We start from the raw sequence: 17,654 nt of genomic DNA on the forward strand, positions 1-17,654 counted from the left end.
GACCCGAGATGGGCGGAGTGGAGCCCGGGCGTCTGGTCTCACGGTGTGGTGTCTGCAGGGCAGGCTCGCACCCTGTCGTGCACAGAAGTGACCGCGGGAGAGGTGGCCGCCCGGGGCCGTGCAGGGACCGCCGTGGCCAGAGTGCAGGCTGCACGGGCCTGGGGCCCCAGCCTGTGACCTGCACCCAGCGGCTCCGCGTCCGGGGGGCCTGCATGCCCTGCCGTCTCCCTGCGGGGACCCCCACGTCCGTGTGGAGTCCATCTGTGACCCACGTTCAGGATCCCCAGCTACTGTGCCTCGTTTTGTCTCAAGGTTAGCCTCGGGCTGAAAATCCTTAAATTCTTTATTTCAAAATACAAACGTGATCTCATAAAACTCTTTAAACCGCTCTGCACAGCAAATAGAAGGTAACTTTACACATTTTGTACACATACACAGAAACGCGGGGCCGCACTGACCTGGGTGCTCCTTGGCCCTGGCCAGGGCGGCCTCCCCACAGGGGCCCCGCGGGACAGCGGGCGCTAGGGCTCCTGGAATGTTCCTGCCGACACAGCCGGCCCAGGGTCAGCGCAGGGACGGCCCAGGCAGACTCGCCACAGCGCCGCCGGGTTCCCACCGGGGTGAACCGTCCGCGGACAGGGGCCTCCACGCGCCTGGACGGGGCAGCAGGCCTAGGCCGCCTGCCCGCTGGGGAGGCACTGCGGGGCCGTCTGCAGCCGCTTCTGTGCTGAACAAAGACGCACGCACCACAGACAAACGCACTGCACTTGGTGAGGCCGAAGGCAGCTCGGCCGTGTTTCCCACCCACAGGCCGCGGGGACCCGAGGGGCCGCGGGTCACGAGGGCGGCAGGTCGTCGTCCCCACACTCGTACTCGTACAGCTCGACGGCGCCCAGGCTGCCCGGCGCCTCCAGGAAGGGCCTCTGGGCCAGCGGTGACCTCAGGGCGCTCAGCTTCTGCTCCATCGGGCTGAGCTCGGCCTCGTACCTGCGGGGAGGGGCCCATGAGGACAGCGCCCGCCCTCCGCGCCCATGGAACAGCTGTGTGCACCCCAACACCCTGACAAGTCAGGGCAGGACAGCGGGCCCACTGAGCAGCTTTCCCCCCCAAACCCCCAATACCCCAACACGTGGGGGAGGACAGGCGGGCCCACTGAGCAGCTGTGCCCCCTGAGCAGCTGTGGCCCCCCCACCGACACCCCGACAGGTGGGGGCAGGACAGGCAGGCCCACTGAGCAGCTGTGCACTCAGCAGCTTAGCTGCCCAGCTGGCTCCCCACCCCGTCCCCCTACGTGGGGTCTGCGGCCCTTGGTGGCCTGTGGGTGCCACCCCCGGAGGATAGATGGAACCCTGGTAGGTGCCCCACAGGGGCCCTGGCAGGACCCTCCGCAGGCTGGGGGAGGGCCTGACTCAGCAGGAAGAGCTCCCAGAGTCAGAGCGCTGAGGCTGGGCACCTGGGGCAGGACCAGGAGCGGTTCAGAGTCAGAGCGTGCCTGCCCTCGGCGGTAGGGCCGCAGTCCCTTGGAAACCCTCCCCAAGAAGTGGCAGCCAGAGGTGGCGTCCTCACTGCTCCCGCTGGCAGCCTGTTTCCCTGCCCCCGTCCCTGGCCTTCCCTCGACTGGGACCCGGTTCTCCCCCCTCCCATTCTTCCCGCACTCACCCGTCCTCCCAGGGGTCCCCTGCGGCCTCCTCAGCCACCAGGATGTCGTACTCCTCGGCGGCGAAGCGCTCCCAGTCGGACAGCTCGGGGCCCTCACTGTCACTCTCCTGTGGACGACAGGCAGAGCACGGTGCGGTGTCGCCCAGGAGCCGCTCGGTGCCCCCACCCCCGCACATCCCCCACCGGCCTCCCCCGTCACCTCCCCTCACCCTGAGCAGGGATGCCTGCTCTTTCTGCTCGTGGTCCAGGTACTTCTCGATGTTGAAGAAGGTGTCGAAAAACACATTGGCCAGCTTGCAGCGCTTCAGGTCTTGCAGCGTGATCCTCCCTGTGGGAGGGGCGCAGCCGTGAGCACACGGGTGGGGGTGCACGGAGGGGACTTCAGGGGACAGCTGGGAGCGCGGGTGGGCAGCGTGGGGCGTGAGCGCTCAGGACAGCTGCGGGGTAAGCGCGGAGGAGTCTCATGGGCCTGTGAGGTGGCTCATTGGCACGCGGTGGGGAGCTCCTGGGTGCAGGGCGGCTCATGGATGCACGGGCACGTCGTGAGCACACGTGGGTGGCTCTGAGCACACGCGGCTCCCAGGCACCCCGAGGAACCCAGGCCCCTCGCGTGTGCAAAGCCACACGCCTTACAGCACAGCACCGTGCGCTCTGCCGCCAGCCCGGCCATGGGAGTGCTCCCGGTGTGGAGGAAGCCTGGCGGGTGGCTGGAGGACCAGAGCCCTGTGTGTCCCTAAGGGTTTGTCGGGGTATACAGGGGGTCCGCACCGGGGCTCCCTACCCACTGGGGTGTCCCCCTCCCCAGGAGCACCCCAGTTCCCAAGGGCATCCCCCCGGGCTGTCCCCCTCCCCTGGGGTGTCTCCCACTGCCGGGTGCCCCACTTCCCTGGGGCACCACACCCCCCCAGGCTGAGCCCCTTCTCCCCCGAAACTCCCCACCCCGGGGGCAACCCTATTCCCCAGAGCATCTCCACCCCCTGGGTGTCCCCCTACCCTCTGGGGCCCCACTTCCCTGGGCGCCCCCCCAGGCCATCCCCCTTCCAGGGCCTCGCCCCCACACAGCACCTTCAGTCTGGGGCTTCACCAGGTCCAGCATTTGGCACAGGCAGTCCTCGAAGGGCAGGGCCTCGATGGCCATGCTGTCCAGCCGCCGGCACTGCTCCTCGTAGAAGTACTCCAGCTCGAACATGGACAGCGCCCCGTCCCCGTCCAAGTCCATGCAGCGGAACCAGTACTCGATGCTGCGGCCGGGAGGGTTAGACATATGCTGGGACAGCCGTCCACCCAGACCCGCTCTGACCAGGGTGACCCCACCCCCCAGGTCCAGTACTTGATGCTGCTGCCAGGAGGGTCACACGTCCGCCAGGACAGCCGTCCACCCAGACCCGCTCTGACCAGGGTGATCTGCACATGGACAGACCCCACTCCCAGGACCACACCCTTGTGTGACCCCCTCCGAGACGACCTCACGGGGATGGGCCGCGGGGAGTGCCCTCACCGATGGGTGACCACTGGGCTCCTCTTGAGAGGGCCCTAACAGCCTGAACAGAGCGCGGGCCCCAACACCCACCTGGTGGGGGTCTTCTTGTCCTCCTCGGAGATCAGAAACCAGACAAAGTCCGCGTAGCTGATTTTTCCTTCCTTCTGGACCTTTTTCCCTCTGGATTCAAGAGATAAGGGCGGTGTCAGGGAGAAGCAGCCTGAGGCGGGGGTCCCTGCCCACGCCCAGGGATGACGGGAGCCCTGCAAGGACCCAGTCCCAGATTTGTTCCCACCCGGAGGTGCCTGACAGGCTGTGTGGCTGCAGGGGAGGGTCTCGCAGGGCTGGAGGGGGCGGGGGGACGAGGATTGGGGCAGAAGAACCTGCCCAGCTCAGAGCCCCCTCAAAGCCTTGCATGCCCAGGGCCTGTGTCCCCCTCATGCATGGCATCATACGCCAAGAGCGTGCTTTGTGTGCCCGTAACTTATGATGTCACAAGTATGATCATGCGTGTCCTTTACATATGCCTGCACATGGCAAAGGCGTGTATGTCCTTTACATATGACCTTTTGAATAGCACATGTGTCTCTCTTACTCATGACTTCCTGTGACAATGGCGTGTATCCCCGTTGCCTGTGGCCTCATATGCCAAAACCCTATACACATGCTCCCAAGGCACCACTTCAGGTGCCTCAGAATACGCCCCCACCCCGGTCAGGAGTGACAGGCAGGGCCGGATGCTTCCGGGAAAGCCAGCCCAGCCCTGCTGGGAGCCTGCTGGCACGCACCGCGTCACAGCGCCGGAGAAGATCCGGTCAATCATCTTGGTGGAAATAGCTGCAAAAGAGGAGTCAGGCTGTGAGTCCCGCTCGGGGGTCCTGGTGCCCTACGCGGCGGCTGTGGACGTGGCCAGGCGGGCTCCAGGCCGAACCTGGAGACCCAGGTCTGGCTGGGCGGGACCCTGGGGGCCTGAATTTCCTGCACACGCCTCCTCGGACACTGCCCACTGCTTCCCAGTCCTGGGTGTGTGTGTGTCGGTGTGTGTGTATATGTGTGCTGTAAGGGCTGCAAGGAGATCCAACCAGCCCATCCTCAAGGAAATCAACCCGGAATATTCACTGGAGGGACTGATGCTGAAGCTGAAACTCCAATACTTTGGCCACCTGAGGCGAAGAGCTGACTCACTTTCCCTGATGCTGGGAAAGATTGAAGGCAGGAGGAGAAGGGGGCGACAGAGGATGAGATGGCTGGTGCCATCACCGAGTCAATGGACATGAGTTTGGATAAACTCCAGGAAATGGTGATGGACAGGAAGGCCTGGCGTGCTGCAGTCCATGGGGTCGCAAAGAGTCAGACACGACCGAGCAGCTGAACAAAGGTGTGTCCCAAGTTGTGTCAGTCGTGTCCGACTCTCTGCGACCCCGTGGACTGTAGCCCACCAGGCTCCTCTGTCCATGAGATTCTCCAGGCAAGAATACTGCAGTGAGTCGCCATTCCCTTCTCCAGGCGATGTTCCTAACCCAGGAATTGAACCTGAGTCTCTTGCATCTCCTGCACTGGCAGACAGGTTCTTAAACCAGCTGAGCCTCTGGGGAAACCCACCCAGTCCAGGGACCTGAGCCAGAGTCCAAGTTTCAGAGGGAGGCGCTGGCCCCAGAGCTCCAGGAACAAGTGGAATGTGGACAGCAGGACGCACATTCACTCCTGCACAGGCTCTGCCTCCAAAAACACAACGCGCTTGTGGTCAGAACCCAGATGCATGTCAACCACGTTCACGGAAGAAAGAGTGGAAGGCCGGGGCTGTCAGATGGATCACCACACACGGGGTGGCTTAAACAGCACATGGTGACCCTCCCCTCGTCCTGGAGGCTGGAGTCGGAGCCCCAGGTGTGGGCAGGGTTGGTCCCTCCTGTGTGTGTGGACGGCGTCTCCTCCCCGAGTCCTCACATGCTCGCCCCTGTGTGCATCTGTGTCCCGACCTCCCCTTCTCATCACGACCCCAGTCCTGTGGGATCAGAACCAGCCTAGTGACCTCATTTCACCTTCAGCCCCTGTTTAAAGACCATGTCCAAACACAGCACCTCCTGAAATCTCAGGGATCACAACTCAAGTATATTAATCTTGGGGACACTTTTCAGCCCCTACTTAGGCAAGTAACCACAAAAAAATGGGGAAATACAGACAAAACGTCCTTTCCTCCCCATTCATCCTGGCTCAATGAAAGTCTACTCTGAGAGGAACAACTGGATGGTGTCAGCTGCTGAACGGGGTTTTCCAAAGAGATACATCCACATCCTGCCTCCTGGCGTGGGAACTGGATCTTATGTGAAAACAGGGTCTCTGCAGAGGTGATAGTGAAGGTCTGAGATGGGGCCCTCCTGGATGGGGATGGCCCTAAACCCAGGGACAGGGTCCTTATAAGACACAGAAGGGAGACACGGACACAGGAGAAGGCACGTGGAGACGGAGGCAGAGACGGGAGGGAGGCGGCCACCAGCCCAGGGACGGACGCCCGGAGCCCCCAGAAGCCGGAAGAGACGGGAAGGACCCTCCTCTGGAGCCTCTGCAGGGAGCCCAGCCCTGGGAACCCCTGACCTCAGATGTGTGGTCCCCAGGGCTGGGGGAGGACGGGTGTTGAGCCCCCATCTGTGGTCATCTGTTACAGTTGCCTCAGGTAACCCTCAAGGCCCTCGTGGGTCTCGGGCCTTCATAAACAAGTTCATTTAGAATCTCCGGTGTCACAACTGGGAGGATAACTTCCTGTTTGAGGGCCCCCCCACGCACATGAGAACAGCCCCAGGGAACCAGGACAGCTGACTCAGATGCACTCCCACACCTGGCAAGATGACGGCAGAAAAACCACTCGGGACGGTCAGCTCCACCCCGGCCCGCTCCTCTCCACACAGGAGGGCGAGCCCATGCAAAACCCACACTGATACAGCCTATGGGCACGCCGGGGACTGTACTTGAAACCACCCCATGTCCTGTCCCAGCCAGCAAGACCCCCGTGTCCCAGGGTCACTAGTGTCCCCAGGACAAACGAGGCCATGAAGACCCCAGCAAGCGGCCCTGTTTGGTGACAGACCCCCAAAAGCGGCTGACGAGAGCCACCGGACGTGAGAACCACACAGGTGGACAGAAGGCCTTGGGGACGTGGCAACCAGCCCTGGACCACAAGGTGGGTGCCTCAGGGCCTGATGAGTGCATCCTGGCCACCAAGGCCTGTGCTGATCTCACAGCGGGGGTCAGAGTCGAGACCAACAGTGGAACTGAGAGGAACCCACGCACACTCAGGCGTCCATACACCAGGATCGCGGGGCCCTTGGGGGACCAGCCTGAGGGATTCAGGGAGTAGACGGCTGGCCTGGGGGACTGACCTCGGAGGCCCATCCAGGCCACACTGACCACAAACAAATGAATGCCCAGAGAATTCAGAAACACGCTCACGGCTGCAATTACCTGACAACCCATCACATCAAAACCTACAGTTTTAAAGAAATAGTTGACAAAACTAAAAATCCACCACACAGGTAAATTTTAGCCCATTTTGCGTACCCTGAAGGTTTGGTTTCTTGTAAAGGGAGGTGCAGGGAACTCAAACCAGGGTTCTGTGAGAACCTAGAGGGGTGGGAGGGGACATGTGTGTACCTATGGCTGACTCACCTTGAGGTTTGGGAGAAACCAACACAATTTTGTAAAGCAATTATCCTTCAATTAAAAAAGTAATAAATTTTTAAAAAGCATTTATACAGGCTTCCTCACTGCTGCTCCTAAAATTCAGGGAGGCTGGGTTTTAGCTTTTCCAGCCTCTATGTCGTGAGGACAGACAAAGGCTCTGGGGTCAAACCCAGAGGATGGAATCTAAACCTCCCTAGGAAACGTGTCTCTGCTGTTCTCAACAGGCCGAATCCAGGCCTGACGCCGCCAGCCCACCCGTCACGGCCACAGGGCCCTGGGCTGGGACTTGGTGTCCAGATGGCACCGTGCCCCCACAGGCAGGCGCTAGAGGGCCTGGCAGCAGGCAGCACCAGCAACACGGCAGGAAGGGCGACACAGAGCCCTGTGGGAACAGGCGTCTCCCCTGCGGGGACAGGTGCTGTGAGCCCAGTGCTGACCCGTGGACTGGCCCCCACCGAGCCCATCAGGGGACCCAGCCTGAGATGGTGGCAGGCGTGACCCCCCCTTCTGAGGGACACAGAGGAGACCGGGGGTGGGAAGAGTTGGGGAATGAAAAGGGCTCCGAGGGGGAGCCACCAAGTGCTGGACATCTCCCCGTCCACGCCAGCCTGAGGGCGCCCCCAACGCCATGCCGTGAGTGTATACCTGTCTCCTGTGTCCCGCAGCAGGTCCGGCGGGAGTCCAGGTCAGGCCCCGAGGGTGAGGGGTCGGGTGGCATGGGGGCAGCCGCGGCCTCTCTCCGGAGACCAGGAGCCCCCATGTAGCACCCGCTCCGGCGGAGTCCCGGCCCTGCCCCACCCCCGGCAGGGGGAGCGCTCACCATGATCGTTGTGTCGGGCCAGGTCCTGCGCATCAATGAGCAGGTCGTGGTCCGTGTCCAGCTCCCAGAACTTGCAGTAGATGACGTAGAAGTGCTCGTAGGAGAAGAACTCCGTCAGCTGGTTGATGTCTGCCTCCTCCTCCAGGAGAGCCACGTTCTGCAGGACACAACACAGAACTGCCAGTGGGGACTCCAGGGCACGGAGTGCAAACAGGCCGTCCAGTGAGGATGGGCCCAGATCCCGTGTCGGGGAGGCAGGGTCAGAGCAGGGCAAGGCCGTGTGAGGGCCGGGAGGGGCAACCGGGTCAGGGGTGCACCGGGGTCAGGCCAGGGTCACAGACACGGAGGGGAGAAGGTGGGGGATGGGGGAGGAGAGGAGGATGGAGGGTCGGTTCCGTGCGGATAGACTACAGGGTGGGAGGTAACTGATGAACAGAGGGATGGACGGGTGGGCGGGTGGGGGGACGTGTGGGAGGGGGGACGGATGGACGGGGAGGGGCGGGGGCGTGCCTGGGTGGGGGGGGGGGGGGGACGACGGGCGGGTGGAGGAGGGGTCACTGTCCCCATCCTGAGACCATAGCGCGCACCTGCAGGAACGTGCTCCTCCGCAGCTCGGCGCACGTGATCCTGCCCGACCAGGACCGGTTGACGGTGTAGAAGATCCTCTGGATAACCTGCGGGGCACAGACGGGGCACGTCAGCCCTGCACAGTGATGTGGGCGCTGCAGGGCTCCACGGGAGGCCCACGTGTGAGCGTGCCAGGCTGCCCGGTGACCCCCTGGGTGGCCTCCCCAGGGACTTGGGACGGTGTGCTGCAGGACCACGAGCCGCCAGCAGAGGGCGGCCGCCCCGCACACGGCAGAGGGTCGGGAAGGAGGCCCGCTGGATCCCAGGGTGACCCAGTACAGCGGGAGCTGCCCTCGGCCGCCTTCGAGCTGGATGGGGCGGGGACAGCAGCACAGGGGCCGGCAGCCCACACAGCGCGGCCTAAAGCTCGGCTCCGGCCCTTCCGCGAGCACCTGACCAACCGCCGGGAGAAGAGCATGAGCTCGAAGCCGAGAGAGTGCCCCCCGCCCCTGCAAACGGAGGCCCGGCAGGGCACAGGGCCCCCTGGTCCGGACGGCAGTGCCTTGGGACAGGACGCCCCCTCCCCTGTCCCCCTCCCCCTCCCGTCCCCACCCAGGGCGCCCTCTCTCTGTCCCCATCCACGATGTCCCCTCCCCTGCTCCTGTGAGACGGCCCCTACCCACCCCGCTGTAGGCTGTCCCGTCCCCTAGGACAGCCGCCACCCCGTCCCCTGTGTGTTTAGGAGCCCTCGGCATGCAGCAGTGTCTCCGGCCCGCGGTCAGTGTGGCTGGAAGCAGCCTCAGCTTGGACGGTCACTGCTAGTCAGGGAGCAGAGTGGCACGGTGTATGCGTGAGGCGGGCCTGGGAACCACGGGCACAGGAGCTGCACAGGTGCCCACACCCCCACCCCGCCCCGCCCGCGTCCCCTCCCACTGCGTGTCCGCCCCACCCACACGTGTGCACTCTGTGCTGCAGGACAAGAGTGCTCCCAGCCCGTGTTTCCAGGGGCTGCCCACCACCCACCTGCACCGAGAGCCAGGCCATGTGTGTGGGCAAGAGCCCTTCCCCCCAGGTGACCCCGGCCCAGGGCAGGGGCGGGGCCTGGGCTGCAGGTCCGTGTCCCCAGGCGGGGCCCACGCCCCACGCAGAGCACCCGGGCCTGATGCTCAGAACCTGAAACCCTGCTGCCCGGGAGGTAGAGGGTAGGGTCTCTGGACATGCCCTCACCTGCCAGGACCTGCGCCCCATCCGACCCTGGGGCTCGGCGACATGCCCTGCGTGGGGCCCATGTGGGCCACACTGCTCACCTCTCCCGAGCCCCAGAGAAAAGGACCACAGACACCTGAGCCTGGTGACAGAGTGGGGAGTGAGGGCCACGGACACTGCACTCACCGTGGTGATGTAGCGGGAATGGAACTCGGCCGCCTCCTTCAGGAACGCCAGGCCGGGATGCGTGTTCACCACGTCCTGCAGGGGGACAGCACCCAGCCCTGGGACACGCCACGGGACCGCCCACAGTCCCCAGGGCCGAGAACCCATGTGTCCACCAGAACCCCAGGGTCGCACAGGCAGGCCCGGAGCCGCCCCCGTGGAGTCCCCTCGAACACACAGGTATATGAAATCACGTCAGAGCAAGACTGTACTGTCGGGCCGTGTCTGAGGAAGGACGGAGCTCTGAGCGGAGGTGGCTGTCACGGCCTCTCACGACCAAGGGTGACCTGACACATATGAACACGCACACACCAGCGTGTAAGGGCACCCCACACTCTGAGAAGGAGCATGTGACACGTCCTTGTGTGATGAAGGACTAGAGTCCCGGGAGCCCTTTAAACGGCTCTCACTCACGCCCTCTGCCTAACTTTGCCTGTTCCATGTTTTAAGTGGAACGTACAGGTAGCCAACCATCACTTTAAATTCTCCTCCAGAAAATGGAGCATGAAGTCCTGAACAAACTGTGCTAAAGGAAGCAGAAAGGCATTTGGAATGAGCATCCTGCAAACCCTGACCCGGTCTGTGACAGCCTGGCACTGAACGGCCCGGTGCCCGTCTGAGTCCAGGCGCCCAGGCTCAGGGGTGGAGCTGTCCACTCCATCCCACTGCTCATACGGCCCCTGAGGGGCTGCACGGGGCCAGCCCGTGGAGGCGGCCCCCCGAGGGCACAGAGCCAGGCTCCCAGACAGCAGAGGCGGCCCCCAGGGGCAGAGAGCCAGGCTCCCACACGCAGGTGTAGAATAGGGATGCGCCTGTGAAGCGGGGGGGGGGGTGTGCAGCAGAGACAGGACATGCGTGTGGTGGGCAGGTGCAGATGGGGGTGTGCACTGCGCAAGGCAGTGACACATGGACGGCGGCATGTGCAGTGCACAGCAGGACACACGGGAGAGGGGCACGGAGTGGGCGGCGGGCACGCACCTGCAGGAAGGGCACGAAGTCCTCCTGCACCAGGTAGCTGCAGCCGGGGCTCACGAGCAGGTGCACGAATTTGGCGGCGTCATCATGACAGTTCTGCAGGACCCTGAGCGACAGAGCACACCCCCACTGACCCCCTGCGCGTCCACAGGCCCCTGCCCAGACTCGGGCCCCAGGAGGTACATGGCAGCTGTGCCGGGAGCCCCAGGCACAGTCTCCCCTAGACGTGACCGTCCCGGCCGCCGGGAACCCCCAGATGTGACTGTCCTAGCTGCCGGGACCCGCAGGCAGGTCTCCCCCAGAGTGACGGTCCCGGCCACAGGAGTACCAGCCAGGGTGGGGGACAGCTGGGGACACCCCCCTCTCGGGACTCACTTTCTCCACATGGCGACGAACTTGTGGACAGACACAGAGCCGGTGCGCTCACCGCCAGCACTGCAGAAGAGCGGTCCTTTCCAGTAGAGCGGGCAGCCACAGGCCTGCGGGAGGGGCAGGGACATGGGTGAGCTCGTCCTGGCCCCCACGGCGGCCCGACCCCAACGAGGCAGGGAGAGCCGCTGTGTGCAGACGGCGCGCCCCACACAGCCCAGCGTGTCTCTAAGGACACGGCAGCCCCTCGCCCTCAGTCACACGGGTGATGGGGACACAGACACTGCTCCTGAGGATGCGCTGTGCACCTCGTCCCCCGACCAGAGCCTGACAGTCAGCAACCGGGACAGGGGAGGTGAACACACCCCTAACGCCAGAGTCTCAGCATCTCATGACCCATGAGGAGAGCATAAATGACAGAGGAGACCGTGAAATACTCGGGACACAAGGACGCTTCTGCAACACCGCACATCTCAGGGGTCACAGTGACCACATCGCTCAGAGTCACAGCTTTCAAGACCCTGATGCTGGCAAAGACTGAAGGCGGGAGGAGAAGGGGACGACAGAGGATGAGATGGTTGGATGGCATCACCGACTCGATGGACGTGGGTTTGAGCAAACTCTGGGGTTGGGGATGGACAGGGAAGACATACTGCAGTCCATGGGGTCACAAACAGTCGGACGTGACTGAACGACTGAACAACAACAGAAGGCATTGAAGAGGAATGGAAACAACGGAGACGCTCTGACTGCTTTATTTCCTGGTGGCAAGACTGCAGATGGGCTTAAGTTTCGCCCTCAACACTTTGGTCAAATCCTGGGACAGACACCAGCAGACGTGAACACCTTTACCAACAGTCCTGCAGACACCCAACTCATGCGGGCAAAACCAGCAGAGTCCAAAATAGATGGGAACACTCCCCCCAGACCCAGGTTCGACTCCTGGAGTAAGATCCCATGGAGAGAGAAACGGGAATCCACTCTACCATCCCTGCCTGGAGAATCCCACGGACAGAGGAACCTGGCGGGCTATATTCCATGGGGTTGCAAAGTCAGACAGCCCTGACCGACTGAACAAGAACAACAGAAAAAAGGCAAACAGCTCAGTGAACGGCTCAGGGTGACCCCACTCAGGCCCACGAGCTGTGCACTGATGGGCCCCGCAAGCAAAGAGCATGAACGGGGTCAGGACTGCAGAGGGAGACGTGGAGGAAACACGTAAGCAGATCCCAGCAGACACGACCGCGTGACGATCTTGAGAGCAGACCCAGACACTGGCCACAAGAGGACTTGTGGCTCCCACCGGCGACCAGGGAGGGGGTGCCCTGCACCAAGGCTGTTCCCGCAGCACCAGTGCGCATCCCAGCCAGCATCTCACAAACCCAATCAGCACACGAGGCAGGGCAGCCTGACGCTGTTCCCGCAGCCCCAGTCTGCATCCACAGAGACCCGGCCACAGCCATGGGGAGAGTGTGAGAGCAGGGAAGACATGCAGTGAGGACAGGAAGGGTCAGCACTGAGGAGGGAGCACCACAGTGAGGACGGGGAGGGTCAGCACTGAGGAGGGAGCACCACAGTGAGCATGGGGAGGGGTCAGCGCTGAAGAGGGAGCACCACAGTGAGGACGAGGAGGGGTCAGTGCTGAGGAGGGAGCACCACAGTAAGCATGGAGAGGGGTCAGCACTGAGGAGGGAGCACCACAGTGAAGATGGGAAGGGTAAGCACTGAGGACGGAGCACCACAGTGAGGACGGAGAGGGGTCAGCACTGAGCAGGGAGCTCCACAGTGAGCACGGGGAGGGGTCAGCACAGATGAGGGGAGAGCACCACAGTGAGCACGGGGAGGGGTCAGCACAGATGAGGGGAGAGCACCACAGTGAGCACGGGGAGGGGTCAGCGCTGAGTAGGGAGCACCACAGTGAGCATGGGGAGGGGTCAGCACTGAGGAGGGAGCACCACAGTGAGCACAAGGAGGGGTCAGCACTGAGGAGTGAGCACCATAGTGAGCACGGGGAGGGGTCAGCACTGAGGAGAGAACAGAGCACCACAGTGAGGATGGTGGTGGGGTAGGCAGGGGCCAGGAGTGTCCGGATCCTGGGGTAGGATCGCCCTGCCCGGCTCTAGAGATGACCCGTTGCCCACATGCAAGAGCGTCCAGGGCGCGACTCCTACATGGCTGCAGAAGGTGCCAAGGCAAGTGGGTGTTGGAGGAGGGGGCTGCTGAACGGGTGAGAAGCCGCTCGGCACCATGTGCAGAAGTGCCCCTTCTTCCTGCCCCATGCAGGCAATCACCCCGCTACGAGCACAGTTCGTACCTGAACAGAAGAGTTTACCACCCCAACTTACAGAGGAAAACACAAGAGAAAATGCTCATGGCCTACACTTTCTATCAAGGACAGAAATACGTAAACCACAAAATAAAGAATCTGAGGACCAGGCAGGATGTAAACTAAAACCATCTGTAATTCCAGAGGCTGACAGAAGAGTGGAAAGGCAAGGGAAGACTGGAAAAACCGCTGGGACAAGGACCTCTGACCAGTGCTCGCATCTGGAGAACACACAAGACACGTGGACCTCAACACTAAGGAACACTGGGTGCTTGACGGGCAAACGATCTGAACACACATGGCGTCAAACAAGGTATAAATGACACAAATGGTACGCACACAGATGCTCAGTGCTGTGCGTCATTAGAACTGTGCAGCCAGAACAAGTGCCCGCTGTGATTCTACACAGGTGAGGTGCTACTGAACTAACCAATCCAGTGACAGAAAGTGCCCAGGGGGGCCTGGCTGGACTGGGCTGGACCAATAGTGAGTTGGGGGTTTGCCAGCAACGCTTCTGATCTGACGGGTGGACAGTTTCACGGAGACACGCACACCCCCAAAGGGGATGAAGCTGTCCACAGTAAATACCTACTGCTCAGCTCACGTCATTGTCCCCAAGACAGCGCCCAAAAAAGGGAAAGATGCCGACAAGAAACACATACACCATCAGAGACTGAACCTAGCCGTTACAGAAACGAGACGAGAAGCTAGAGTAAGCGACTTCAGCACCCAGACACACACACACAGACACACACACACATCCCAGTGTGACCTCAGCGTGCACACACACATCCCCCCAGTGTGACCTCAGCGTGCACACACACCCCCCCAATGTGACCTCAGCATGCGCACACACACACCCCAGTGTGATCTCAGCGTGCACACACACACACCCCAGTCTGACCTCAGCACACAGACACGCCAGTGTGACCTCAGCACGCACACACACACACACAGCACTCACACATCCCAGTGTGACCTCAGCATACAAAGACACACACACACACCCCAGTGTGACCTCAGCACACAAAGACACACACCCCAGTGTGACCTCAGCACACAAAGACACACACACACACACACCAGTGTGACCTCAGCACACAGACACACACACACAGACACGCCAGTATGACCTCAGCACACACACAAACAGACACCCACACATCCCAGTGTGACCTCATCATGCACACACGCACACACACACACCCCAGTGAGGCTGAAAACCGCAGACACCAAGAGCCGGCGTCTCATTGCTCGCTATACGTGCCCAAGACAGGCACACCGGAAGATGGCCTTGTACTTCATGTTAAATTAAACATACTGCCAGCAGATGACCCACCAATTCAACAGGCATTCCTTACCTCAGGTAGATGCAGAGCCTTCGCTGGAATCCTGGGAACACAAACGTAAACAGCGGTTCTATGCACGAGACGGCACTGGGAAGGCCCAAACATTCACGCACCGGTAAACACACACCGAGGGACACGCGCGCACAGGAGGCCACTCGGCAGTAAACGCTGGGGACAAATACCACAGGTGTGCCCAGAAACCAGAGACAGCCCCCACGGGTCCCCCGTGACATTCTTGACCAAGCGAAACAACGGCAGCAGAAGGCCCGGGAGTAGGGTGCGTGGGGCCCGGGACAAAGGCCGTCTGGAGGAGCAGACACAGAGAGACCATACGGGGCTACAAAGAACTGCACGCAGCAGAGGGGCGGAGCACTGCTGCCAAGACACAAAGGCCAGCCCAGCGGCCCTTCTGGGGAGCTGGGAGCAGAGGCCCATCCTGCCCCACTGACCCCTGCACACAGCCCTGCCAAGGTGGGGGCACACGCCCCAGCCAGGCCCTCGGGCCCGACCACCGATCAAGGAGTCCAGGAAGCCTGGTCAGCAACACGGGGAGGGGACCTGGAGCAAGAGGGGGCGCGTGAGACATCCTGGTGTCCCCTCTGTTATTCAGTCACTAACTCATGTCTGACTCTGCGCAACCCCATGGACTGTAGCCTGCTGGACTCCTCTGTCCATGGAAGCCTCCGGGCAAGAATACTGAGGAGGGCTGCCGTTGCCTGCTTCAGGGCATCCTGCCAACCCAGGGATCTAACCCACGTCTCCTGCACTGGCAGGCGGGTTCTTTACCACGGAGCCACCTGGGAAGCCTATAGCGCTCCCTATATAAATCCAAAAATTGAATCACCGTGTTATCCAACAGCCCCACTCCTGACCATGTTATCTGGAAAAGATGAAAACTGAAATTCAAAGATTCATGCCCCCAGCGTTCACAGCAGCACTATCTATAACAGTGAAGAGATGGATCCCAGGGGCAGACACTGACACTGTGGAAAACTGTGTACTTACGGTGGGGAAATTTTACTCTGTGCCCATTATATCTCAATAAATCTGACTGAAAAACAAAATTAATTGTTTGATTCAAGAATCTAAGAAAAACTGACAATAGACAAATGTGTAAGAAAACAATAAAGATGTGAGCAGAGACTGATGAAACAGGTAAGCAAAAAACTGAAGTACTCTACGAAGCTGACGGACGCTTATCTGAAAAAAGAGAAGTGAATCTCTAGACTAGTCAAAATGAATCAGAAATAAATAACCCTACAAATAAAAATGGCCACACATACAGATCTGACATTCTTGTATTAGAAGAATATTGTCAAAATGACTCTACAGCCCAAGGTAATCTACAGATTCGGTGCAACTGCTATCAAATTAACTGGTGACATTTTTCACAGAACTAGAACAAAAACTTTAAAAATCTGTATGGAGACATAAAAGACCCCAAATAGCCAAAGCAATCTTGAGAAAAAACTGAGCTGGAGGAGTCATGGCTTTAGACTAGAAAGCTACAGTACTCAAAATTGTATTTGTTGTTGTTCAGTCGCTCAGTCCTGCCCGACTCTTTGCGACCTCGTGGCCTGCAGCACGCCAGGCCTCCCTGTCCTTCACCATCCCCCGGAGCTTACGCAATCTCGTGTCCACTGAGTCAGTGATGTCAAAAAGTGCGGTACTATGACGTGAAAACAGTGTGGGACTGGCATAAAACAGACGAAGACACGATGGAGCAAGACAGAGAGCCCAGAGAGAGACCCACGCGCCAGACAGAAAGCCCAGACAGACAGGATGGGACAAGACAGAGAGCCGAGAGAGAGACCCACGCACCTAGGATCAATAATCTATGACACGGGGGCAAGAACGCAGGATGCAGAAGGCAGCCTTTTCAATACGTGGTGCCGGGAAAACTGGAGAGTTACAGGCCAAAGAAGGAAAGCAGAACACACCCTAACAGCATACACAAAAGAAAACTCCAAATGGATGAAAGAGCTAAACATGAGACCCGACACTACAAAACTCCTAGAGGAAAACACAGGCAGAACACTCTCTGACATCAATCACAAAATACCTTTCTGGACCTAACTCTCAGAGTAATAGAAACAAAAACAAAAAATAAACAAACGGGATCTGATGAAACATACAAGCGTTTGCACAGCAAAGGAAACCATAAACAAAATGAAAAGACAGAATGGGAGAAAATGTTTGCAAACGATGCAACCAACAAGCAATTGATCTACAAAATATACTAATAGCTTGTGCTTGTACAAAGAGCTCCTGTTTGTATATACAAACAGTTCAATATGAAAAAACAACCCAAGGGACTTCCCCGCTGAGCCAGTGGCTAAGACTCCATGTTCCCAAAGGCGGCCTGGGATTACTCCCTGATCAGGAAACTGGATCCCACGTGCTGACACTAGCGCCTCAGTCCACCAGTATCAAAGATCCTGATGCTTCAACCAAGACCCAGTATGACCGAGGAAATAACAAACGTGCGCTCAGTCACTTCAGTCGTGTACAGCCAAATAAACAAACACATCGCTTCAGTTGTGTCCAACTCTTTGCGACCCCATGGACCACAGCCCACCAGACTCCTCTGTCCGTGGGATTTCCCAGGCAAGAATACTGGAGTGGGCTGCCAAACCCTACTCCATGGGATCTTCCCGACTCGCTGATCAAACCCAGTCTCCTGCACTGAAGGCGGATTCTTTACCACTAGCGCCATCCTGGAAGCCCCAAATAAATAAATACATATATTTTTTAAATCCAATCAAAATATGGTCAGAAGAGCTCTGGAGAATGAAATGGAAACCCACTGCAGTATTCTTGCCTGGAAACTTCCATGGACAGAGGAGCCTGGCTGGCTACAGTCCATGGGATTGCGTGGGGCTGGACACGAATGAACGAGTGGCTTTACTACCACCAGAGAGCTTCACCCACATGGCACAACATGGCCCAGTCAAATAAAGAAGAAACATGAAATAAGATGGTCAGCAGAGCTGAACAGGC

The 17,654-nt window shown here is 59.9% G+C and overlaps 1 protein-coding gene across 1 annotated transcript in view; it reads right to left on the minus strand.

The window, feature by feature from the left end:
* Positions 1-325: 325 nt before the first annotated feature.
* Positions 326-17,654, minus strand: part of PPP2R3B (protein phosphatase 2 regulatory subunit B''beta) — a 40,949-nt gene continuing 23,620 nt past the window's right edge. The window contains exons 3-13 of the mRNA XM_027533943.1: positions 10,986-11,089; positions 10,614-10,716; positions 9,597-9,671; positions 8,225-8,311; positions 7,638-7,794; positions 3,928-3,976; positions 3,230-3,319; positions 2,725-2,900; positions 1,869-1,987; positions 1,660-1,766; positions 326-987 (exon numbers count right to left, since the gene is read on the minus strand). Of these exons, the coding sequence (XP_027389744.1) occupies positions 837-987; positions 1,660-1,766; positions 1,869-1,987; positions 2,725-2,900; positions 3,230-3,319; positions 3,928-3,976; positions 7,638-7,794; positions 8,225-8,311; positions 9,597-9,671; positions 10,614-10,716; positions 10,986-11,089 (1,218 nt within the window). The 3' untranslated portion in view covers positions 326-836. The remainder of the gene's footprint in view (positions 988-1,659; positions 1,767-1,868; positions 1,988-2,724; positions 2,901-3,229; positions 3,320-3,927; positions 3,977-7,637; positions 7,795-8,224; positions 8,312-9,596; positions 9,672-10,613; positions 10,717-10,985; positions 11,090-17,654) is intronic.

This window comes from Bos indicus x Bos taurus, chromosome X (assembly GCF_003369695.1).
Source record: "Bos indicus x Bos taurus breed Angus x Brahman F1 hybrid chromosome X, Bos_hybrid_MaternalHap_v2.0, whole genome shotgun sequence".
Lineage (NCBI taxonomy): Eukaryota > Metazoa > Chordata > Mammalia > Artiodactyla > Bovidae > Bos > Bos indicus x Bos taurus.